The sequence below is a fragment of the Gadus chalcogrammus genome, chromosome 9, assembly GCF_026213295.1.
Source record: "Gadus chalcogrammus isolate NIFS_2021 chromosome 9, NIFS_Gcha_1.0, whole genome shotgun sequence".
NCBI classification, from domain to species: domain Eukaryota; kingdom Metazoa; phylum Chordata; class Actinopteri; order Gadiformes; family Gadidae; genus Gadus; species Gadus chalcogrammus.
The window spans coordinates 19,107,518-19,134,253 of record NC_079420.1 but is presented as its reverse complement, the minus strand read 5'-3'; the positions used below and the strand labels follow the sequence as shown (position 1 = coordinate 19,134,253).

At 45.4% G+C, this 26,736-nt stretch overlaps 2 protein-coding genes across 2 annotated transcripts in view; both read left to right on the top strand.

Annotated features, from left to right (window-relative positions):
- Positions 1 to 26,736, top strand: part of LOC130388986 (BTB/POZ domain-containing protein kctd15) — a 111,090-nt gene that overhangs the window by 68,700 nt on the left and 15,654 nt on the right. The window lies entirely within an intron of this gene.
- The window catches only part of LOC130388978 (carbohydrate sulfotransferase 8-like), a 128,750-nt gene that overhangs the window by 95,745 nt on the left and 6,269 nt on the right, over positions 1 to 26,736 (top strand). Inside the window, exon 2 of the mRNA XM_056598622.1 lies at positions 8,179 to 8,393. Coding sequence (XP_056454597.1) covers positions 8,179 to 8,393 — 215 coding nt within the window. The remainder of the gene's footprint in view (positions 1 to 8,178; positions 8,394 to 26,736) is intronic.

Below are 26,736 nucleotides of genomic sequence, written 5' to 3'. Positions count from 1 at the left end.
TAACCATTCAGTTATTCTCTTAGGGCCACGGACAAAGGCTAATTGTCATTGATCTCAGCTAATTGCGGAAATGGTGTGTTCACTGAAGGATCATGTCAAAGCGGGCTGATTTGTTGCGTGTGTTTATTACAATACTAATAAAACATTATTGATATTACCGAGCTATGAGCACCGTGCCTCACTAAGCACGCTGGAGTAAGAACACAGGGAAGAGGGACCCGTAGGCCTCCACGAAGAGGTTTCAAGCCACTTGCAAGGTGGTGCTCAGCCTCTTAGAACTCACAGAGGAATAATCTGGCCCACACCTCTTACCGATTACAGCAGTATTAGCCCAGTTGCAGATACACCTCAGTGGGCTTTCAAGCTGAAAAGGGAGAATCAGGCTTTCCCTTTGATCACGCCAAGCTTAAACTGGCAGGATGTATAGACCAAACCGATTATAATGGACACTCTTTATCAAACTATCATAGCGTTCCAGTAGTGTAGACCAAAATGGTTTTGGTGGGGGAAAAAGGAATGATGGCAACGTAATGCCATGGCCATCCTTTTCAGCATGAGAGCCAGTGATCTTTAGGAAACCGGTGAATCGAGGGTGGGACACAGTAACTGGATTCTTGGTTAGGAATGCTCCTTACTTCCTCCATGAAATACAAAAAGGAAGAGTGGATCTTAGTATTTGCCTTGGAGGAGAACAGTGGATAAACGCTGAATTATCATCAAGATATGTTGATGTCTTTTATTAATCCTGTAGTTTCCAGTTAAAAAATCTCTTATTATTCTTATTACAATAAACCTTTGTGTTGTATTTTGTCTGGAAAAAACAGTTAACCATGTCGCATCGAATTAGAGGTCGTGCCCCATCCCTCTACAAGTCTGTTAGGAATGTCATGTGGTCTTGTATTGTAGTCTTCAAAATCAAATCAAAGTAAACTAATAAATTAAACAACTGTTCGATTTCACCCACTTTAACTTGCTATGAAGACGATAAGGTTTAAAGTGGCTTATAATAACAACGTTTAGGGAAGGCGGTATGCCTGCACTTGCTAATGGGAAATAATTGCACATTCATTACTCTTTTCACCCCTAACCATATCACATTAATTTCTCTTTTACTTTTAGTATAGTGTGAAACATTAACGTTGGTCCGACAATAAACGCTGATTTATTGAGTTGCATTGCCTTGCAACTGCATCAGATGTAACTGTCCTCCCAATGTGCGTCACCCCCCCATCCCCCCACACACACACACACACACACAAACACTCGCGGTCTGCCTACAGAGCAGCGGACTGCATTAAATATATCCGTGAATTGTCACAATTTCTCAGAATCAAAGGTGAAAGTAGAAACGGGTGGCCAAAGTTGTCATATTGTTAGAAACTTGTGCTTTTGGCACGAAGAAATTGAAATTACGTGACCCAGATCACGAATGAATACATTCAATGACGTGACAGGTGACAGTGTCACATATTTCCGTGAGACTGACATACGATGCCCTGCAACAGCCGCAATTATTCCTTTGCGCACCGTGTTGAAGGAACAAATGTTTGGTAGGAACTTGGAACTTTCCGCGTATGTTTCCTGGGACCAACGCCGGCGAGAGACATTTACATTCCGATTGGCACACGGTTAGGTGATTGCATACAATCACCTTATTATCCAAATAGATTAATAAAATGAGCTGAGATAACATCTGCAACAAATTAAAACAATTTCCAAGTTCAGTTTATTAACATTTTTTTTTAACATTTAAACAAGACAAAACAGAGAAACGAGAGCAAATGATTCACTGGGGTTTGCATTTAATTCAAAAATATTTGTATGCAGTAAACATTGGTCACTTGTCAGCTTCATCAGCTTATTCCCTTTCACAAAAAATATATATGTTCATCGTCTATTTAAGACTGTTTCGAACATGTTGTTTGTTGATTAGCTCACGTTGTTTGCAATGAAAACGCCCTCAGCTGATAAAGTAATGCCAGCGTTTTTTTTCAACTGAAAATGAGCTCCCTTGTCTACTTTTTCTGCTCTTTGCGCCTTATCATGCTTATCATGCTACGCACCATTACAAGCCTCTGCGACTAAAACATGAAGCAATTCAAGAAGAGGCATAGATAGAATCTCCTTGTGGTCAACTGTCATTTATAGACATCTGACAGAAAATGTCAGGGTTTTAAAAAATGAATTATTACCTGTATCATCATGTCATGTATAACTGGTCATGGATTTTCTGATAAAGACTGTCCCTCTTTGACAGACGAAACAGCAGAAACTATGTTAGGTGCACGCTTAGAGGTAAGAGATTGCTGCAGGAAGGTTGCGCTCGATTTCACTAGCCCTTTGAGCCTGTTCAGTATAAAGCATCCATCCTCTCATTGCTTGCGTAATAAAAACGGTAGAATATTAGTTTTGAGGACGAAACGATAGGGTGGGCTAAGGCAAGTTTTTGGGGGGGCTTGAGCCCACCCAAAAAAGGACTAGCTTTGCCACTGAATCCAACGCTGATGAAGAATTCCAGAATCCGTGGCAGTCACAGACCTAAAAAAACAACGAACATCCAATTATCTAATCCAGCATAAATAAATGATAGACCGGCCATTACCAGCCATGTGTTCGGGGTAGAGGAGGCATGTTTTAAGAGGAAACTTTGTTCTGACAGAAACAATGGGACAAATTGGTGGTTATTAGGCCTACTGTGACTCGCACTTGTGTTGGCCAATGGCCATACTCATTTTTTTATAGCAGCCACTACACTTGTTTACTTTCTGAGATGCCTGCACTTGCTATTGGGTAATAATTGCACATTCATTACTCTATTCACCCTAACAATATCAAATTAATTTCTCTTTTACTTTTAGCATAGTGTGAAAAACTAACACTGATTATTATTGAGTTGCATTGCATTGTAACTGCATCAGATGTAACTGTCCTCCCCAATCGTGCATCAGCACCCCCCCCCCCCCCCCCCCCCTCCTCCACACACACAAACACTCGCCTGCTTCTAATCTTTAACGGAATAATACTCTTGAAATATATGCTAGATCTGCTCGATGAGAACAAGGACCAAATGAAAAAGTCACAGAAATATAATCAGCAATAGGCCTATAATCTGTAAATCCGATGAATTGATAAGCCACCTCCTCTACTACAATAAAGGGCCCCTATCCCCTCATTGTATGTTAAGTAGATTAGTCTCTCATTCCCTGATGAAACCATAATCGTATGTATGGGAAAGCATGTATTAAAAAAAACCTTCATGTGTGTTTGGTTTATTAAAGCAGTTGCCTGGAAACCAAGGATTAAGTGGCAGACTGCTGTCGCTACAGTTCAGGTGGGTCACAACAGTGTGTCCTTGACCCATGAGAGGGGTCAGCTTTAAAGGGAAACTTGGCAGCCGCAGGCGGATGAGGGAGTGACCATGTTGCTTGAAAATAGTTTGTTTATATTACTTTGGACCTTTTATAGACTACAGATTCAGGTAATTGTCAAAAACAGAGTAGGCCTGGACGAAGAATGCAACACGACTGCACCCCAATCCTCTCCATTTGTTTGTATTCCTCAAAGGGGACCTCTGGCAGCACCCGTCTGCATGCGGGGCGGCTGCTGTAGCGATGAGCTGCCATTCTTTAATGGATTTTTTACGGGTCTTCCAACTTTCCGGCTCCAATTTCTTTTTTTTACGAAGCTAACTTTAAATGCCGCTTTACCAGCTTGAACCCCCTCCATACCCCCCGAACCGCCGTGAAGTGACTTCAGTGCAGTCACAATATTGATACAGCGCAGTGCACTCGCAGCAGTTCAATGCAACCAATCGTTTCCCATTTCAGAGTGTTGATGAGAGACCTCGGGGAGCTGGCATTTGTGGATGCAGCCCGTGATTGATGGTGCGTCCTGACGGCGGCGTGTTTGTGTCTGTTAGTTACCAGACAGAACGAGCGGGCGGGGGAGAACGGCGGGTCTACGGGGGGGGAGCTGTGTAGACGGCTATTGATGTCTGACGTCTTCATCTGTCATGATGATCTAGACGCCGCGGGAGCTCCCCACTATGTGCACTATCTTCATCGCCGCCAATCGAAACGTCTCTTACCTGGGCTTGGCGTAACGTAATCGCATTGAGGTTAAAGGTCAGCCGTGCGTCTCGGCCAGAAGTAGGATGAGATATTTGGTTGTGTGACGCCATCTGATTTCTGTGTGGATATTGGAATCTGGGAATATTTGCTCTAGAGTTTAAACCCTGCTAGTTATCTCAAACGCGGCTTATGCCAGTCATATTTTGGACTTCTGCTGAGATTGTTCTGTGGTATGCAAACAATTGAATAGCTATGCAATTTGCAAGTGCAATTTGTAAAGACGCCTTAAGGCCAAACTAAGAACAAGCAGTGTAGAAATCCTCTTCTTACTATTGTTTCTATTGGCTATAAATCATTGTGAAACCGTTCACTCAAGTTTTTGTTTCCTAATGAATATCAGGCCTTGGAATGTCTGGCCTAGGCAGAGCAATTTCCAAATATGGGCACTGCCTAACGTTGTGTCAACAACACCAGCCAATCAGATTAAATAACTGTCATAACGATATTCTCTCCTGAGTAAAGTCTTCCCTGCCGATTTCTGTTAATCTTTCCCATCGTTATTCGTCGGATTTCGGATAGAAGCTCGGACAGATTGCTCCATAGATTGCTAAACATTCCTTGGGCTGGTCCATTGCTTAGCTTTCTTATTCGGCAGACTACAGAGCCCCTTGTCTGTCCTGAACTCCCCCCCCTCGGGGTCTCAGGAGGCCTATTACTTTAGATTGTGATACCTGGATGAACACTGTACACTAGAAAGTGTAAGGCCAATGCTAAGACAAAATGCCCAACTGGTATCCAAAATGGAGTTTTTAGAGTCAGTCCGTCAAAGAAGCTCTGGCCAGAGGGAGAGGTCGGGGTGTGTTGAGTTTAAAGGTGTCTGAAAAGCAGTTAGTAACCCGGTGCCTTATTGATGATGCATTCTCTCTCTTGGGAATGTTGCTGCAGTGCCAGGATAAAATTAGAAATGTATTGAATGCTTATGTGTGTGTGTGTGTGTGTGTGTGTGTGTGTGTGTGTGTGTGTGTGTGTGTGTGGTGTGGTGTGTGTGTGTGTGTGTGTGTGTGTGTGTGTGTGTGTGTGTGTGTGTGTGTGTGTGTGTGTGTTTATGTGTGCCTATACACCTTCTGGTAGTGAACATTTTGACAGGAATCCAGAGGAGCAGATGTTCTGCCTGCTCTCTGGAGGAACAAAGGAGCCCACCAGATCAGTCATCAATCCTCCACTACAGGAAATATAAACAGTCAACACACATGCACGTATGCATGCGTCCACACACACTACAGACATGCAGAGATAAGTAAAGACAATGCACAGAAACTTCCCAGGGGATATATATATATATATATGCACTTATACTCACATACATTGAGAGATAGACCCCTGTGTGTAAAGGATGCAGGATTTGCAAGCCAGGGTTGTTCACCTCCCAGGTCTGTTCTCTGAGCTGGTCCGTGTGTATGCGTGCGTGTGCGTGTGTGTGCTCGCACGCGGGCGTGCGTGCATGCGTGGTGTGTGTGGGTGTGTGTGACTGATCCCAAATGGAGGATGTCTGCTGAGGGTGATCTTAAGTCCTGTCGTGGATGACAGCTATTGGAGGTGAGATTTGCAATCTCAGGGTGTCTGATGTCTCGCAGAAGGAGCTTGGTTTCCGTCCAGACACAAAGACCTCCCTTCAGCTAATTTCAAGCGAGACTCTCTGGGAGAAGTGGGTCGCCGTTTCAGCAAATAATAGGATATGTGCAAGAACAGAAGCAGCGGGAGAAACATTTGAACTCTATTTTAGGCACTAAGCTGGGGCTTTTATCCACAAATAACCGTTTTTTAGTGTAACAGATTTCGGTTGTAACATGATTTGGCGTTTTCATCACAAGAAGCCAGAGCAGAGCAATGCTTTCTTATTGCCCAGTAAGTATTGACTACCAGCTGCCAAAAGTGATCACTTCAGAAGAGGCTGTCATTGAGTTGATTAGGTGGGAACAAGCATCTCTTTATTCTGAGTCTTTGCTGACCTTTTGTGTCTGTCAGCCAACTTTTAAAGGACAAGCCCACTGGGCCCATTTGGTTGTTGTTGTTGCTGTTGACAACTCAGTGGAAACCACCCACAGTGTTTTTTCCCCTGCTCATTGTGAATATCCAGTGGATAATGCTTACCTTGGGTGTGCTGCACACTACAATCATGGCTCGGTAGCACATTGCAACAATAAATTGAACCGTCAAGGTAATTTCCATCAGCAGAATCTTCTTTACGATTCATTTGGGAATCTTATCTGTGTTAAGGGAAAGGGAGGAAGTGGGCTAACATCCGTGCAACTGAATCCTCCTTGCAAACACCTAGAGCAGGTGAGGATGGTATCAATGATGACGGTTGCTGCTTTGGATTAGGCTCTGAACTGTATGCTATGGGTCATGGCGCATGGAGTGGCACAAAACGATGCATCTTAATTGGGGCGTTACATTCCCCAGCAGGGGTGATTTGTGTGTAAGTATATTCTTCGATATATCTAGTATACAATTTTTAGTGGTCTGAATTGATGTTATCACCTCCTTTAAGAGTAAGTCGAATCCCGTCACAACGGAAGGAAAAGGAAACCGATGAAGATTTCAATAGACCAAGTTAGTGCCCCCCCCCTTCCCCATCTAGTCACAAGCAGTAGAAATGAAGAATGTTGTTGTTGCCGTGGCGATCTCGCCTCTGACCGGCCCTCGGTGGATTGGGCCGTCCTATATTTCTAGCCCTACTTCTTGGCACAGACGCGGCTGTGCTCTGGCCCGGGCGCCGCACCACCACAGAGTGTGACGCGCTCGCTCCCTGTCTCCGCTCCAGGATCCACCACCTCTCCATCTGCTCCTCCTGTTATTACTCATCAGGAACTTTGTAATTCTTGTGCGTGTGCTGTGGCGTGTGTGGTGTGCTGTTAGCCTCTCTGTGGCTCCCCGCGCCCGGGCCCGGCCAACCCTGATGAGATGAGAGGGCCCTGTGTGAAGGTTGTTTACCGGTTAAGCCCACGTTGTCTGTCTGTGTGTGTTATTCTGATGAGGTGTCCGCACAGGTTGGCGTGTTTGTTTCCTTTCGTCGCACACCATGGCCTTACATTTGATATCGAATGAATACTGACCCTGCACTGATTCAATCCGTCAGCCAGCCATCGCCATCACTTCTATCACTTCATCCATCACCTTTTCGAATTTGTTTTTCTCTCTCGCTCCTTACTGTGTCACTCCGGCGCCGTCTCTATGCATCTCCGTCTGTCTTACCTCGCACTGTGTGTGTCTCTGTGTGTGTCTGTGTGTGTGTGTGTCTCTCTGTGTGTGTCTCTGTGTGTGTGTGTATCTCTCTGTGTGTATCTCTCTGTGTGTATCTCTCTGTGTGTGTATCTCTCTGTGTGTATCTCTCTGTGTGTATCTCTGTGTGTGTGTGTCTCTCTGTGTGGTCTCTCTGTGTGTGTCTCTCTGTGTGTGTCTCTCTCTGTGTGTCTCTCTGTGTTTCTCTCTGTGTGTGTCTCTGTGTGTGTCTCTGTGTGTGTCTCTGTGCGAGTCTCTGTGTGTCTCTCTATGTGTGTCTCCCTGTGTCTCTCTGTGCATTTCACTGTGTCTCTGTGTGTGCCTCTCTTTGTGTGTCTCTGTGTGTGTCTCTATGTGACTGTGTGTCTCTTTGGTGTCTCTCTATGTGTCTCTGTGTGTCTCTCTGTGTGTCTCTCTGTGTGTGTCTGTGTGTGTGTCTCTGTGCGAGTCTCTGTGTGTCTCTCTATGTGTGTCTCTCCCTGTGTCTCTCTGTGCATTTCACTGTGTCTCTGTGGTGTCTCTGTGTCTCTCGTGTGTGTCTCTATGTGTCTCTTCTGTGTGTCTCTGTGTGTGTCTCTGTGTCTCTCTGGTGTGTCTGTGTCTCTCTGTGTGTCTCTCTGTGTGTGTCTCTGTGTGGTTCTCTATGTGTCTCTCTCTGTGTCTCTCTGTGTGTGTCTCTGTGTCTCTCTGTGCGTGTCCCTGTGCTCTCTCTGTGTGTCTCTGTGTGTCCCTGTGTGTGTCCCTGTGTCTCTCTGTGTGTCTCTGTGTGTCCCTGCGCTCTCCGGCTCTCACCCCCCTGTCTGCGCCGTGTGCCTCTGTGCCTCAGGTGGTGCTGGCCACGCCGTCCAGGGCCGAGCCGGGCGGAGCGTAGGCCGCCGGGGGCCATGTGTCGCAGGAGGAGGCTGCTGCCCGTGGGGAGGATGAAGCTGCTCTGCTCCCTGTACTGCTCCTTATGGTTCCTCCTGCTGCTGGGAGCCGGCTCCCTGCTGATCCTGCTGCACCTGCCCGACATCGCCATCATGGTCCAGCCGCAGACTCCAGGTCAGTACTCCACGCGCATTAGGGACTATGTCAGGGGAAAGGCCACCGGTGGTCCACTGCTACCTCAACAATGTTTCAAAATGAGTCTGACCCTTGTGCCTGTTATGACTTTCATGATATGCATTTATTTATTTATTATTATTTATTACTGGCTGTCCATTGCTGTGGCTCGTCTCCCCGTCTAGAGTGACAATGCCAGAAGATCGTCTGCGCACACACACACACACACACCCACACACACACACACACACACACACACACACACACACACACACACACCACACACACACACACACACACACACACACACACACACACACACACACACACACACACACACACACACACACACACATAAACTCTTTTCACCTGTGTTCAAAGGTATTAATATTACCAGGGCACAAAAGAAAATCTATTCAATCTCACCGATTTATTGAGATCCCTGCAGCGACGCACCTTTCAAGAGTTTGCATTTCTTTAATCCTGGAGAGGATTGTGACTTTGTTTGAAAATCCATTCAATAAACCTCTGAACCGCTGAGGAAAGCCTCCTTTAATATCTCCATCGGAGAATGGCTTCCCTTGTTTAGCAATGCACTGCGCATCTTCATAGCTGCCTTCTGTAGCGTGATTTTTGGCGGCACATATGGTTGTAAAAACACTGCTTTGCTCCTCGCACTGGGCCGCTGCCTTAATTGATTCAACTCCATCCGCCTCGTCTTCCAAATTCTTCTTGTGTCTTGTTTCAAAAGGACGTCATACACTTGAAGTTTGACGGATAACGGTTTGACAGCAAAGTACGCACACAGCTCCGTCCTTTCGTGAAATAAATTTGTTCATCCAAAAAGGCTGCAACAGGCGACTATCACACAGCCTACCTTTTTTAGCTACCGCCATCATCAACTTAAATGTAATAGAACAAAATAGTTCACTTGCCAGCTAGCGGTATCAGCTAATGCTCGTCTGCTGATCAGATGAAGGGGAGTGGACAGTAGAACCGTAAAATGTGTGTGTGTGCGTGCGTGCTGTTAAAAACAATTGTGACCATAGGTGGCCAACCCCTGGTCCATGTAGAGCAGGGGTTCTCAAAGTTTTGACAACTGAGGGCCAATTTAGGAACCCAAAATTTGACTGAGGGCCGCCAAAGGAAAAAAAAAATTGGCGGGAAACGCCACCAGCATCCCAGTGGTAAAAAAAAACATGTGTGTGTGTGTGTGTGTGTGTGTGTGTGTGTGTGTGTGTGTGTGTGTGTGTGTGTGTGTGTGTGTGTGTGTGTGTGGCAGCGTGGCAGCGTGTAGCGACTGCTAGTCCCACGAGGTTGCACTTTCATCCATATTAGCCCATGCTAAGGGAAAGCTGAAAAGACCTTTGAAGAGAGAGTTCAACAGGGCTTGATGTACACGGTAGTCAATGCATTTGGGTCTAGGAAGTCCCTACGTTATTGCCCATGGAGTCGGTAGCCAATTCCATTGCTACATGCAACCCAGGTGGCTGCCACCCTCCACCTAGGTGGCTGATACGGGGCTCCTCAAGAGGAAGGACGCGGGGCGGTGATGTTGAGGTTGAATGGTTTGTGTGTGATGATGATGATGATGATGCATGGCCTGGTGCTCCACGTTGCCGTGTAGGAATACTTTCGCTGATTGAGTGCCTTTACCTTTTTTAACCTGTTACAAAAAAACGCAGTATGCCAAAAATACAAGGATGTTGTACCACATCGCATTTCGCAGTACGCAAACCAGCATGCTTTGCGGACTATTCTGCCCCACAATCCTCTGCGCAGGAGAGAGCCATCACGTCACATCACATCGAGACATCGCCCGCGAAAGTCAATGGGTAGCACTACAGGTGAACCAATAGTGAAATGGATTCATTAAGGTCTATGTAAGTCCGTACATTTCTTTATGGCCTTTTTATTCCATTATGGTCAATATAGTTAATGTAGCACAGTTCATGTAGTCAATGCATTATAGTCCATGTAGTCCATGCATTATGGTCAATATAGTCCATGCACTATGGTCCAACGTACTCCATGTATTATGACACAATATAGTCATGTATTTTGATCCAGGGCAGGAAATCTTAAAGTCTGAACGGCAAGACAATCGGGACCCTTGTGTTATAAATAAAATAATACGTTATGAAGGCTGTTTTTTTTAATGCATTTTTTATGATCAATAAATTGTTAATGACTTTGAATATACAGTGTAGCTGGAGATCATTCACAGCGATCCTCCTCGGTTCTAATGCAGCTCATGTTTACATGGTTGTCTTGGCAACGTTAACTGTTGGATAGAGTGTTGTGTGTGGTGCTGCGTGAGTTCACGCATTAACGAAACATTAGGGAATTTGATTCTTAATCGCTTTTTTTAATCTCTAGTACTCAATTTTGACAACTTGTGTAAATTAAGTGGTAAGATTATGCATAAATAGAATATGAGTCAAATAATTATGAACAGTTTTTTTCTCAAATGCACACACTAGACACACACACACATACACACACTCACACACGCTTACATACACATATACAGACAAAAACTGCAACACACAGCAATACAATGCAACAGCGGTAGCAAAACGTGTCCAATCGAAAACTATTTCTCACTGACATCATGAGCATGGTAAAAGATCCTAGGGCAAGTGCAAACATTAACAGCTTGACGGTGTCAAACGGTTTCGCATAGGCTCAATTTAGAAACCATCTTATTATATAGTGTGAAACCTTGTGCCTCAGTCAGTGACGTGAGACTGCAGTCTGCAAAGTGAGCATCCAGCCCGATGCAGTGCTTTAGGGAAGCCTGAATGAATATACAGGAGATTGCTGTTTTTGGAATTCGGGATTTTCATCTGTGAGACATCACTTCTTAAAGTCCCCAGCCCTAGATCTGGCTTCAGTTGCTCTGCAGTCATTTATTACATTTATCGTTGCCACATCAACTGCTGTTTGCGAAGCAAACTCGCTGCCGACAGCTCTCCATAGCCATCGTAAACAGAAGGGTTTGTTGGATACACATTTAGGGACATTTAGACATCTACATGACGTGCCAGTTGCAGTTTTGTAGTAATTCCTGCTATTGATCTTGTCTTTACGCCCGGAGGTGGTTATTTCCCCTGTTTATTTCAAACATCAGGGCTGTCGTATTAAATTCAGAGATTCAACATTATTTGAATGACTTTGAATGAAAATAAAAATTGCAGCACTGGCCGTTAGAAGAAATCCACACGATACCATGGTGAGTGCTAAGCCGTTAATCACCGAAAGCGTTTACCAGTCATCTTCATTCAGCGTCTGCGTGATTGAGGCAAGGTGGGTGCGTGTTTGGGGGAGGGGGGGGAAGTTTTTGAAGTTGTTTGAAAAGTAGAATAACTGGATCTGCGAACCAAATGAGAAGAGGCACGAGAAGAAGGACAAGCAGCGTGCAAGAGATTGAATATCGGTTCAGATCCTGAACGGCATTTCCGAAATCAATATAACCATAATCGAAAGACCGCAGATCAGAAGACAGTGTTTATGGGGTCCCTTTCTGTGTGGACCGACGCTAGGGGAGAGCAAAAGAAGTCTCCATCAGCCATCGCCTCCGTTTCCCGTTGGAATCCCTCACTGACACCACCGATTAAGCAAACACTGAGATTCAATCGTCCAGGGGAGAGGGTGGCCAGGCTGGCTGGGTAGGCATGGCCAAGTAATAACAAAGGCTCCACGCCGGCCCTTCGACCAAGGCCATTCACTTCCCTTAGACTCGCACACGCTGTCACGGCAGCGGCAAATAACAGAAGTTGCGCCAAGGGAAGGGACTTTTGCAATAGCCCTGCCCTTCCTCTGACCCTACCTCGATTGTTGGTGCATCCTTGGAATGAGGGCTAGATTTCCTGTTTATTGCGTTTATTATCTAAATGGACAGTCACACACTCACACCCCCACGGCCTCATCGTTTGAGAGAGAGAGAGGGAGAGAGAGAGAGAGAGAGAGAGAGAGAGAGAGAGAGAGAGAGAGAGAGAGAGAGAGAGAGAGAGAGAGAGAGAGAGAGAGAGGGGTTACATACAGCAGCTTTAATAGGTAGATCAATAAAAAAAAAAATCCCATTTATATATCTTAGCATTACGCTTTCCACTCTCATCCAATGATTGAAAGACATAAACTATCACTTTCAGGCTATAGCTCTGAATTAAAAAAATACGTATTAGTAGTAGTGACCAAAATAAATGTGCAGAGGCATGGACTTTTATTTGTGTGGAGATTAGTATCTGCTAAAATGTTGGTTCTCCTTCCAAAACAATGCAACAATCCTTTTTTGTATTTTCTCCCGTAAAACAAAACCAATGGAAATCATTTGATATTGAAACGGGTCTACAAGCTGGATGGCTGAAGACGTATGCGCTTTGCATTGGAGACAATGTATAACTATTGGCCTGATATGGCCTGATGGCAGTAGTCTCTTTACACAGGCTGGGTCGTCTCAACACATTGATTTTCCACCCCCCCCCTTTTGCCTTTGGAAGAAGCAGATCATGTTACACGTAACATTGATTCACCCATTATGATCCGCCTCAGCTGGCCTTACCGGCCCTAACCTCGGAGACACTGCTAACATTGGAAACACATCTCCAGCTCCCATCTTGTTTCACACCGGCTTAACTGTTGCACCTGCTTATGGCTGACTGGGTCTCAACAACCCTAATGATTGGTAAGCATGTCAGGGAAACGGCCCAATGAGAGAGGCTGCCTAATCGGATTAACAAGCAGCCATCATACTTTGCACATGCAGTGTGCAGTAATTCCTTTTTTTTATATATTTTTTTTTTCCCCCATTTGTTAGGTTTATTAGTTCTTTTTGGTGTTGTGTGTTGCTTACGGAGCAGATATGCCGGTTATGCTTCAGTCACAGTTAATACAATGATTGCTTTCCCACAAACACTGAAAAATATTCAATTTTTTAGTTTGCGAGAATAAGCCTGCAAGATCAACTGAAAGTTAAAAAAAGAATTGTTTAGCTATGTCCTCACCAAGTGACCTTGGAACGGCCCAGACATTCCACCGGATTAGTAGAACCGGCCCAGTGCACTTCCTGTTTGGATAGCTGGGGCCCTGTGACACAGATTATCTTCTCCTCATCAAGGGAGGACAGGGGTGGCTGCCCTGTCCGTGTCACTGAGGAAGTGGACTCGGGAGGAAGAATGGGTCACTGAATGAAATGCAAACCTCTGCTGGCCCAAGCACAATGTGCAGCAGATTCCATTTCCTCCCGAAAGTGACTTGATAGGGTGTATGTCTTGTGTGTGTGTGTGTGGTGTGTGTTGTTGGGTGTGTGTGTGTGTGTGTGTGGTGTGTGTTGTGTGTTTGTGTGTGTGTGTGGTTGTTTGTGCGTGTGTGGTTGTTTGTGTGTGTGTGTGTTGTTAGTGTGTGTGTGTGTGTGTTTGTGTGTGTGTGTGTGTGTGTGTGTGTGTGTGTGTGTGTGTGTGTGTGTGTGTGCGTGCGTGCGCGTGCGTGTGCGTGCGTGCGTGCGTGCGTGTGTGTGTGTGTGTGTGTGTGTGTGTGTGTGTCTATCTATTTGAGGCTGAAGAAATCATGTTACAGCAAGCTGATGACTGATTTATCAGTCCAGTGTAATTATGTTCTCCATGTTGGTCTAACTTTAGTATAAAGTACTCTGGGGGACCCCATCTAATTATTATATAGTCAGGGCTGGGCATTCTCCCAAGGAGAGTGCTGAGCTTCGGCCAGTATAAATATCCTGGCCACGAATAAGTTGCTAATTGGAGCCCTTGGTGTCAGACACGGTGTGCTTGGTACTCAAATTAACAATGACACAAACACAACTGAAATAAGGCATTTGGAAATAATTTTATGACAAGAAAAACAAAAAGAAGAACGCCTTGCCAACAGAGACGTTCGTACCAATCTCAAAAACAAACATCAGTTGTCATCGTGTCTGACAGAAGTGAGCCAGTGAGAGCGTCTGTGTCTAAACCAACAGGGTACCTATTCCTTTCTTTTGACGGGGAGCCGTTGCCAGTGTATAAATATCGGTAGGGTCATGGGAGGAAACCCCGTTACCCGAGTGTCTGCTGGGTCGCTGTTTTTCCCTGAGGATCAAATATTCGCCTGGCCCCAACCATGGCAAAAAAAATCATTGGTTAAATGATTTTCAGCAGAATCCCGTGTGACCACTGCTCCGACCTGCATGGTTGTTCCTGGAAAGTCGGGCCGTTACAGGGACATCAGATTGTGATGTCCCTGGAGGAAGATAAAATGCGCCATGGCTGACATCGTCTTATGCAGGTGAATATGTGTTTTCACCACCACTTAGAGCAACAAAATCCCTCAACAAGATCCGACACGACACTTGCACATACCTTGCACCTGAAGTTCAGCCTGAAAATTCTGAGATCAAATATATTAAAATAGAAAATGGTTTAATATCGCTGATTGTATGATGTATTTTCATCATTGATTCAGACATTGTCACTCATTGATCTTTTTATAACTTCTCACTTGTTATGTATGCATTTCAACTTTTGCCTTTGGCCAGATGCACCAGCAGTACGAGATAGTAATACTATGAATATGAGGAATGACGTACTGAATCTAATTCAACTGAATGAGGACCCTTGAAGCCCTTTAACACTGCAGCAGTAATGAAGAGCCATGCATATTAATTATCCATACACTGGCTGAATGGACAAGGACAAACATTGCTAAGTAGGACCTCGCTGATACACTATGGGACCTCTTCACCACAAAAGATGTAGAATCTGAATAGTAATGGAAACATTAATATCTTGGCTGAATAGTGATGAGAACAAATCTGAGATAATTACAAAAGAAACGTCAAGAAGGATACAGGATATGGTCCTCGACGTCAACAAATAAAAAATGACTAATAGGATTGGCTGGCGGTGGGACTATCGATGGGCGAGGAGTCTATTTGTGGTTCATTCTGTCCGTTATTAGTTTCCCGGGCTGACTGACGTGGGTGTGCTGACGGGGCCCAGTAAACATCAGATCCCAGCGGGCCTGAGTCAGCACCGGAGCCAAGGTCAGGGCCCCTCAGACGAGATCCTTGTGAAGTAAACAGCGGTATCTCTGGGGCCTTGTTCCATCGCGCCCCCCTTCCTATCCGGAGCGGGTCCCACTGGTAATCAGGGAGCAGACTCTGATGTGATCCGAGGTCCTCATAATCCACCCCAAGGTCAGGTTTTGTGTTTTCTCCACGTCCTCTGGGGTCCATGGTTTTAAGTATTAAAGGATTATAAAGTGTATTATCAGAGTGCAGTAATCATGTAGTTGTAGAACCAGGAGTAGGAGTAGTAGTATCCGTAGGCGTAGTAGGGAATAGGAAATTCTATAAATTCTATGTTTGGAATGTGCGCGGCAGAGGCGATGTGGAGGACAATAACCTTTTTATCAAGAGGAGCCGTGTCGAAGAAATCCTCCTTGAGAAGTGCAGTGGTGGAGATTCTTCGACCTCCCTTTGCTCCTTTAGAGTATTATTATCAAGCACTAATGTCCAGAGGCAGACTGCATATTAGACAGCATTAACATTGTCTGCTGCCACCCACAGAGAGAGAAGGGAAGAGATAGAAAAAACACAAACAATGACAAACACACACACACACACACACACACAACACACACACACACACACACACACACACACACACACACACACACACACACACACACACACACACACACACACACACACACACAAACACACAGGAACCTTGAAGTGCCAGCAGCAGTCCTAAGAAGTCATCTCTCTCCTGCCTACACTCGGCCCGGGGAAGGCTCTGACAACTGGCTGCCTAGTCCCACTTCCTGTGGTACACCGTGTGCAAGCTAATTGGCTGGACAATACCTGTCACTGTGTGGCTTTGCTACCAGTGAGCTGAACACGTGGGCGGTTAACACACACACACACACACACACACACACACACACACACACACACACACACACACACACACACACACACACACACCACACACACACACACACACACACACACACACACACCACACACACACACACACACACACACACACACACGTGTACACACACACTTACATACACAACTTCACCTATTTAAACGTTAAGAAGTATCTAGCTAAACTTCTAGTTTGGGCAAATATTCAATGTTATTGGCAGGTCATTTGTACTGGGATGAAGATGATTGAGTTCTTGGCTGTGAGAAATCAGGTCCGTCCGGTAAAGCATTGTGCCAAACAAGCTTACTGATGCAGCGAAGCCCAGAAGTCGCGGGGCTCCACATTCTTCCCTTCATATCCCCGCCTCGCCGGAGAGGAGTGAACCAGACAGACTAGCCTGTGGAACCAGCTCTACTGCAGCGGCCAAGGAGGCATCACTATCAGGGATCACAGTGGATCATCCCAGACCCCTCTGCTGTGAGCCTTCTCCTCCTCCAACAGGACCCCTCCTCCCTCCCCAATTTGAACAAAGGTCACCCATAGTTCAGTAGCAGAGTTCACAATCCCGACGGCCACATCTTGAGCCGCCCTCCCCCTCAACTCTCCCCTAAAGCCCCCTCGGTGCTTGTATTAAGAGGGGCCCATGGAGAATGCGATTCACAGAACCGTTCGATCTATAGATGGCTTCTCTGAGCCAACAGAGTACACCGTTGCTAATGTAAAGATCCTTTGCTTGTTTTGTTTTTTACGGTGTGTGTGTGGTAAATCACACTTGATATGCTGGCCATCGACTCTTTTTACTATGAGGTTTTGCTGAGTACATGGGCAAGGCCATAAAGGGAACGACTCCGACACTGATCAATGTGACGGCACTTTTGCTAAGTACGCACACCTCGGAATTGATAAGCGAAGAGGTACAGCAACCGAAATAATTAAAGTGCGTTGTGTATTCTGACTCTGACGCCACCTAGATGTGGGTTTCTTCATGGCATCAGGGTCCTTTGGGATAACGTTTTTTTTTTGACCAATTGCAATAGTTGAATTAAGAACTTAATGGGAGACTTTTATGAAACCTAAAATCGTTTTGGCAACCTTACGAGCACTTGGATGCTGTGTGCTTATTTCTTTGGCACCTTGGATTTTATCGTATTGTGAAGGAAGCTGCGGTTTAGTGTGTGTGTGTGTGTGTGTGTGTGTGTGTGTGTGTGTGTGTGTGTGTGTGTGTGTGTGTGTGTGTGTGTGTGTGTGTGTGTGTGTGTGTGTGTGTGTGTGTTTGTGTAGATATATATAATATTTATTTTCTCTATTTTCGGTTTGTGTGTTCTGTATGGCAGCTGTTGATAATTGTGTGTTGTGATGAATAGCCATGGCCGTGTTTCCCCAGGTTAATGTATGCTGTGTGGCTCATAGAAGAGTGATTAGCATGATCGTATTAGCCAGATGGTCTTTTGCTTACTGTCTTTTTCCATCAACACTTGGCATCATGTTTTATCACAGACTTGCGAAAAATAAGCAAGATTCTGGTGAACGTTGGGTTATTAAATACCTCGCACTGACGCGTCAATAAAGATCTCCCTTCTAACTGTTAAACATGACATCGTCGGGGGAGACGAGACAGGCCTCCATATGGGGTAGGGTGTGGGAGGGGGGGTGAGGTCGCTACTTTCTCGGCCATGAAGCGGCGGTGTTGAATGCCTGCGATCGCGGGTTCCTGTTTCCTTGGCGACAGCCGAACACGTTGTCAGCGACGCCGCCCCAGCCCACACGTTGGTCACTGGAGATCGGAGGTGGGGGGAGGAAGATGCATTTCACCTCAGAGCGCAGCGCTCTTCCAGGAGGCCAGGCCAGCGGCCATCAAATCAAATCCGACCGAGGTGACACGTAAAACAAGTTTTTGCAGGGTTTTTTTCAGAGCTCAGCAGCGGAAAACAATAGTATTAATGTACAACTATAGTAACATTAAAATGGAAGTCATTATTAGAAGCCGCTTGAAGTACGAAACAAGTCGTTAAATATTTCCATTTACCATTATTTGGCAAAACCTGTTACCCGAGGTTTCAGCTGCAGAATAACTATGAACTGTTAGCACTATATTTAAACCGAGGAACATTCTCTGAACCCCCCTAATGAGTCTTGCGTCAGCTGACAGACTTTCAACAGGAACTGCAGGCTTGTTTTTAAACATACCATTGTTAAAAGAAAAATGTAGAATAGCTCACTCCATGCAAATTCTGCTCTAGATGCTCTCTGTTTTTAAGCGAGCCATGATGTCAGCCTTAGGTCTAGCCTATGAGGCGGTATAGGCCTACTGTGCGCATTGATTAGCTCATTCTGGAGCTTTTATAACCCTCTGACAAATATGTCTAATGGTCATTTGTGCGTCCCATTATCTCCTGCCGCAGCAAAATGATTCCCTGATGACCTGCTCGTCATTTTCACCTTTTTGAGACAAATAGCCCGTCAAGCATACATACCTCCCCAGGTTTTGTACTAATGTACTAATGCCACGAAAGAGCTTTCCTCTTGAATGATACAAAGAATACAACGCGGCATCGCATTGAAGAACTCATTTGTCTTTCAAAATGGCAGCTAGGACTGGGACTTGGCCTGCGTTACGGCTGAAAAACTGCAAAGCAGCTTTTACATATTTTAAATAGTTCCTAATAGTGCCTATCAATATTTATAATACTGTCCAAAGAAGATTCTTAGTCCCTTGTTCTATGCCCTTGGTAACAGCTGAAGACGGGCTCCAGTAAAGGAAGATGAGTAGCAAGTTGTCCTTTAAAGGGTAACTGGGCTCATGTGGCCACTCCCTGTCGGCCTCATTGATAATGGATAAAGGCTACAGCACTAGGCTTTGACCGTGAAGAAGACCCATACTATTACATGTTTTAAACAGCAATTGTACAGGAAACGTATCACATGTCTGCATATGGTCATCTAGTAAAGAAATCTCCTTAAAGATCTTCAAAGTTCTTCTAAGTCACCATTATTTCCACTTATTAGACAAAGATGTTGTCCGCAGTGCATCCCTTGTTGTTTTGGAGGTCCATCCCTAGCGTTCCCCCACAGCTGCCTTCCCACTTCCATCCCTCCATATGCGGTGGTGTGGCTTGACGGGACAAGCCACCGATTCTCCACTTGTTCCAAACAGATGAGTTCTCTCCCACTGTTTAATTCATCAGCTTGTTCTCAAACAACTCTCTGGCATGGTATCGCTTGTTGTTGCCTTGAACTGACGCAGGGCGTTATGAATAACACAATAAGCTCAATGAATAATAGAGAGTGTGTGTGTGTGTGTGTGTGTGTGTGTGTGTGTGTGTGTGTGTGTGTGTGTGTGTGTGTGTGTGTGTGTGTGTGTGTGTGTGTGTGTGTGTGTGTGTGTGTGTGTGTGTGTGTGTGTGTGTGTGCGTGTCCTTGTGTTCGTGCGTGTGCATGCGTGATACAGTGTGTGGGTGTGCCTCCAAGCTGCAAACATTTTGTGAGTAAACAGAAACAAAAGATATTACTGTTCCACTATCTCTGTCCTAATATGTTGGTGTGTCGATTGTTTTGCAGGGGTGCAAATAGGTATAGCTATACAAGCATGACGGAACATGGAATTAGCTTGTTATCAAATGCATCCTCCTCTTCTGATGCCAGTTCTTAACTGAGAGTGTAATGGCCAGGAATATATAAGTAGAGGGTTTCATACAGCTTATTCAGAGAAACGCAATGAAGTCTTATAAATGGTAATCGAGGCAGGAGTTGATGAACTGACTGGACCCCCAAAGTAAGAAGTATCACTGGACGCATGGCTGCGGGGGAGCTGAGAATAAAGTTGTGCCCGCGCGGTGTCTCGAGGAGAGCAGTGGGTGTGGAGGAGGATCACTGCATCTCATGATGACACAAACACACAGCAGGGGCCTGAGCCTTGGGACTAGGGGGGGGATGCCTAGATGGAGCGCACCAGTGACACGTCCTTGAAGTGAAGTCCTGGAGAGAGACTGCCACAACACTCCTTTTTAAGTTTCCTCTAGATCGTTTGCTTAAGGTTTGCAAAATGTTGGGAGAGTTGTCGTAAGGCGAAGGAAGATTGTTTGTTGGTTGCGGGGGCTGTGTGTTTTGAGACTTTTTCTTATAAACATTCACTTGATTGAACTATATCTGTAATGGTTCCGGTTTGACCATAGACCTCAGGGTCTGATCAATGAGAAATGTGCAGTTCTTGCAAGCCATGATGAGACATTGTTTTGCACTGCTGGAGAAAAAATACAATTTCCATTCAATTTCATCGAATACAAAAGGTCATCAAAACCTAAGGTCATTAATAACATAATAACAAGCATCAAAGACCTGCCATATACCTTTCAATGTCCACCCTGAGTAAACTGAAGCTGATTAATTCCCTGGCATTGACATGATGAGAAAAGCTACACCATGCAATCCTTACTGTTTGGATAGGAGTCTGTCTAAACCTCTACAAATAAATGTAATGAGACTGGTGGCAAGCCAGAATCTCAGAGAAAGTGTGTTTTATTTCAATATAAATAATAAACAATACTGCTGCACTGGAAAACAGTTGACAGCCAATCGCAGACAGCCCGCATTGTTGTATGTAGGGCAGATAGTAATGTGAGGACAAAATGGTATCTTTCCCCTAGGCTGCGGTTGTCACTTTATAAAGTGAGTCTTGAGATGAGCCCCGACCAGAATGTAAGTAAGCGGGCTCAAAGAGGACACATTGTTTTCTGTTGCTTTTTTAGTGGACTGGGAAGGGAGGACGGAAAATCTAAGTGAACACAGTGTTGCCCATACTGCCTGGGTTTACAAAGTAAAAGTCCCCTGCGCTGAAGCCACTCAGCAGCTGTTCCTCTCTGAGTCCCGCTAATGAAACCCAACAGTTTTGAAACATGTTACCGCTGCCCATCGCTCTCTTCTCCCCCGGCCTGTGGCGCTCCTTGTTCCCGCTTATTATTGCGCACATCTCTTCTAACTCCACTAAAAGGTATCTTTTATTGATGGATGCCGGGTTATGAATATTTGAAGCGTTTTTTTGGCGTGACTTGAAAGCCATCCAGAGGGAGCTGGTTAAGAGGAACGCCCCTGTGACGAGGGCTCTCGCTCCGTAGCCGCGGTAACGCGTTGAGACACTCGGATGGAGGCAGAGAGACCTGGGCCAACCCCGGCCCCACGTCAAAACACCGCCGATCAGATGCGGCGCTCGGGCTTTGAAGATGCTTCACATTTTATCCAAGGTTTTCTGAGGGCCAGGGTTCTCGGAGCGCGCTCACACGTGGTGTGGGGAAGCAAGCGGCGTTCATCAACACCACCTGTCAGGATGATGTATGGAGGCGGTGTATGCCGAATGTATGCCAATGGATACGTGTTGTTTTATCAGAATATTCATCTGTGGGAGGTAAATAACCTCATTATGATGTATTTAATTATACTAAACAAATGAGTCACTATGTTTTTTTTTCCACTGGTCATTTTTATTCTACTACAAATTCTTTGTAATGATATCCTGGTTTAACTTAATCCAAAGCAAACTAGTCCAAATGTACTATTCCTTCATTTCCTTTTAATTGGTCTGCTTTTGCCACAATGTGTCTTTCCTATGAATCCAACATATGTATTTTTGGACGAGCCTGTTCTGCTTTTCCATGGCCCAATTTCAAGGAACTGGATTTCCAGGTGAACCGCATGTGTTGAGTCTGAATTCAGGCAGTGAATACCGAGCTTCTGTACCAAACTTTAGACTGACCTCGGTTTAGTTACCATGGCAACTCATGCTGTGAGCCTGACCTGCAGCCAGCCTGGTATATAGCAGGTGTGCTCTGAGATAAAGCCGCTCATGGCCACAGTGGGGACTTCTGTCTGTCGTCTCATTGGATGAGATAATTCCGCACAACTCCGTAGGGTTATCAAAAACGTAATTGAAGCCTTTTTCCTCCTTATTATCCATTGACCTTCGCAATAATCTTAACCAGACATTAACTAAAAGGCCATTTCTATATAGACACTTGATTAAAGTGTTGTTACCCATGCCTGCAATAGGCTATTTAAGAGTGATTTATGTTTGTAAACCATGACATAATGGCGTGTCCCTTTGATTTGTCGGACCTGCGGTTGGTTTTGGGGTGCAGATCTCTCCTTGCACCCTGCACCCCAGGCTGTTGGGTCTGGTGGTTTGGCAGCTGCAAGGGTTTTACTTAAGAATCATCTTTAGTATTCTCTCTGCCCTCCCTGATGACTCCAAACCACGGGAAATCGGCCAAAGGTTAAAATGAATAAACTTCATTAACATTGTTTAGTCATGCAAATTGATGCACATTCTAAGTATTTCCCTACAGTAGGGTGTATCATGAACTGAAGCTTCACCTTTCCTAAAATAAATAGATTGATGTACTATAATGCAAGTTTAATTGGCAGGTAGTGAAAAACGCTGGAGGCTTCAACTAGTCTCGTAGAGCCAGCGGCGTATCCCGTCGTTTTCATTCCTCGACATCTGAAATCTTGCTGTTCTGAAACCAAAAATCCCCCCAGTTGAGAGTTCTGGTTTGAGTTCTAAATTGCTACTTGAAACAGGGCTAGGGTAAGCTTCAAGAGTTTACATTTATAGAATTTATTCCATTCAAGCTATTCATTCAACACATGCATATTTAAAAACCTTCCCTTTTTCCAAAAGGTTCTAAAAATCTACAGCCCTTAAGAAACTACACCACCAGTATTGCCTCATGGCCCATCTTGGACAAGACAATTCCTGGTAAACAAAAATCCACAGGCATGAACAACAACATGAACAACAAACACATTCAAAACACCTACAATAAACCATGCAAAAAACAGTGTAAGCCATCAGGACACACACACACACACACACACACACACACACACACACACACACACACACACACACACACACACACACACACACACACACACATACACACACACACACACACACACACACACACACACGCACACACACACACAGCATATCTATGGATAGTGCAATATCACTTAAGACCCCGTTATTTCCCATCGCCGATACAAAAGCAATAGAGCACGGAAGCCAGCGTCAGCAATATTGGACCCAGTGGAGCCATGCAAAGGGCATTAAAACAAGAAGGGAACGTAATGACCTTTGGGGTGGGCATCCCTCAACGTGGGGCACAGAGCTGGCGTCTTCATGGGCTCTGGAAGGCCTGGGCAATATTTTCTGTGTGTGGATTCCGATTTAAAATCAATGCCTGTGCCAGGTGTAATCATTCCTGTGAAATTAGGATAAAATGCTTATGGCGATGATCCTGTTATGCTGAAACATTTGAGCAGAATTTACACTTTAACATAAGCTACGCTTAACGGCATCGCCCTTCTTGATCTTGGATAAGATAGGATTATACAAAACTCTTGTGTTATGAGTGTTATATAACCTTTTTTCTGATTTGTTTTGGGTGTTTTTGCAACCGTTATGTCTCATTCCGCACCTATTGCACTTAAGGGTATCCTACCTGGGTTCAGCTTTGGGGATGATCAAAGTCTTTCATATTCTACCGCCCGTTGAAGGAGGGATCCCTTTTCTGTGGGATTTGAGAAGTTCTAAAGGGCTTGAGGTCCGGAGGTTATGTATAATTTGGGCCTGTGAAGCTCTTTAAATCTGAACCTGTGAACAAGGGCTTAAAAAAATACAATGGACATGACATGATTATTTAACTCTGAACAAATAAAGGGAAATACGTGTCAACGATATAGTATAAACTATAAACTGTACCGAAGTTACTAGAAAAATTAAGGGTGAAAGGTAGAGTAGGGATGTGTGTTTTCAAAGAGAATAACGTTGAGTTTGATGTTGAATGGACTACTTATGGATCTTATGGATTCGCTCACACAGGTTTCCAGTGTGTAAATATTTATGCAAGCAATCTAATAAACTGTCTGGTGTGCACACAAAAGCTTAGGTACCTCTTAAAAAGTTTTCTCAAGTGAGATTCCCCTTTTAAGGTATGTATTATTCAGCCACAATAAATTGCCCCGACTTTTTGTCAGGTCCTGTCGTGTCCTGAATCCTGATTGGCCAGGTGTTGTCTGCAGCTGTTGCTTATTATTCATCGATATCTGTATCCAGTAGTCTAGCAGTAGAGGCTGTCCTCTATTCGCCCATAAGTGGATAACGTTTCATAGTCATTGGAACACGCAGTCCAACTTCAATGCATCGTCTCCTATCTGCCCGTCATTCTTCATCCCTCTCAGAATCAATATTTCTCTGGGGTCTGTTTTGACATTGCAGCAAGTGGTTCTTCTCTGGAGCCTGTGATCTACCTTGCAGTCTCTAAGCGTCTCTCAGGGTCGCCCCTGGACTCTTTAAAAGGGTTCCGAGAGGTGTCCCCTTTCTTAGCATGACGTTGGGGAATCAAATGTCAAGGTGCACCACAGACCTTATCCTTTCAGTTTGCAGAAGCGGTGAGCAAAGCTTCTGTGTTTTTGGATAATAAGACCCTCTCAAATCCTGAGTCTGCAGTATATTGTGGGCGAGCTCAGCCTCGTAGCTCCCCTGAGTTATTGTATTAGTTTTCTGGAAAACCCCAAGTTTTGGGCTCGAAGCTCCCCAGATTTGATTGCGTGCTAGCTTATAAAAACTATGGCTACACAACACTTCATCATCTTTGTGTGTGTGTGTGTGTGTAGGGGTCTGTGTGTGTGTGTGTAGGGGTCTGTGTGTGTGTGTGTGTGTTTGTCTGTGTGTGTGTGTGTGTGTGTGTGTGTGTGGGGGGGGGGGGGTTGGGGGGGGGTTTGTGTGTGAGTATGTGTCTAAAAGCAAGTGTGTTATTTCTGTACAGCACGAACTATGAGCAGCGGCCTGCTTTTTGGTATTATACCGTAGGTGTCCATTCTCGCCAACCTCTCCACTAAAAGCCCTGTTTGTGTATTCCTGCTGTACGGAGTGCATCTGATAGGATCAGTACAGTATGCATTACCCAGCTCTTTATCTCTTGCGGAACGGGGGCCTTTGAAGTCTACCTCTACCACCACCTACCCGTCTGATAATGGTGCGCAGGGGGCTGTTTTCATAGCAGCGGATGCAGCTCATCTTCCAGAAAATATTGACTACTCAGACCCCTTAGAAAACAGCTTGATGTGGAAACCTCATCGCTGTTGAGTGTGTTGTTTGTTTATTTGTCCTGAGCGTTGTTCGGGTCGCCCGAGTTGTGCCAAGCATGAGGTCTACAGAACGCACCGGGCTCCAACACGCTGAGCTAGCTTTAGCAGAAGAGCAGCAAGAGCAATTGTCCGTTCTGCATGACAGTTGACCACTCCTATCCTTCAGTGGATGTGTGTGGGTAATGGGTATGTGTGTGTGTGTGTGTGTGTGTGTGTGTGTGTGTGTGTGTGTGTGTGTGTGTGTGTGTGTGTGTGTGTGTGTGTGTGTGTGTGTGTGTGTGTGTGTGTGTGTGTGTGTGTGTGTGTGTGCGGCATTGGTTTGTCTCTAGATGCTTACATGGATAAAATAATGAAATACTATATTTAGAACTGTGTGTGTGTGTGTACCTGTGTGTGTGCGTTTGTGTGTGTGTGTGTGTGCGCGTGCGTGCGTGTCTGCATTGGTTTGTCTATACATGCTTACATGGATACAATAATGTGATATATAAATATATACTATATTTAGGACTGTGCGTGTGTGTGTGTACCTGTGTGTGGGTGTGTGTGTGTGTGTGTGTGTGTGTGTGTGTGTGTGTGTGTGTGTGCATGATGTTCCCAGGTCACCGACCTCAGCTGTGGGCGCCCGCCGACCCGCGGGTGGGGTCGGCGCTGAGCTCGGCACGACGGCCGGCCCACTGTGATTAATTAGCCCTCCTGGGGGGTGTGGGGGGGGGGGCACGCTGCCGGAGGTGGGGGCGTCAGTAAACACACCTGTTAGCCTGCGATTTAGCTGTGTCCCCTCCCCCGGCCTGATGTTCAGCTACTGTTAGCACTTTTATAGCCGCAGTTCGAAAATGTGTCGCACGCAGCAGTTTTTATAAAAAAAAAAAAGAAATTGTCCAAACTTTTTCTTTATGTCGGGGAAACGGATAAGTTAGAGGAGACGACGAACAGGGGGCTGAGCGGGGGGGTGACGGAGTCAGACCGGGGTGGATGTTTGCGTCGTCGGTGTGTTCTTTCAGACTGTCTTGTCTTATATCCATCCGTCCACCCAGGGGCCGCACTGTGGAGCCCCCCTGCCCCCCCGCCCCCGCCCCGCCACCCCCCGTTCTGCACTGTCGACTCTTCTCAGCTGCCAGCCGCAATGTTTGTTGAAACGTCCGCGGACGGATGTGCGAGGAGGGCGGAGTGTTTTTGTGTTTTTGTGGGAGAAGGTGCGTGTGTGTTTGTGTACGTGCGTCTGTGCGTGCGTGTGTGTGTGTCTGTGTGTGTGTGTGTGTGTGTGTGTG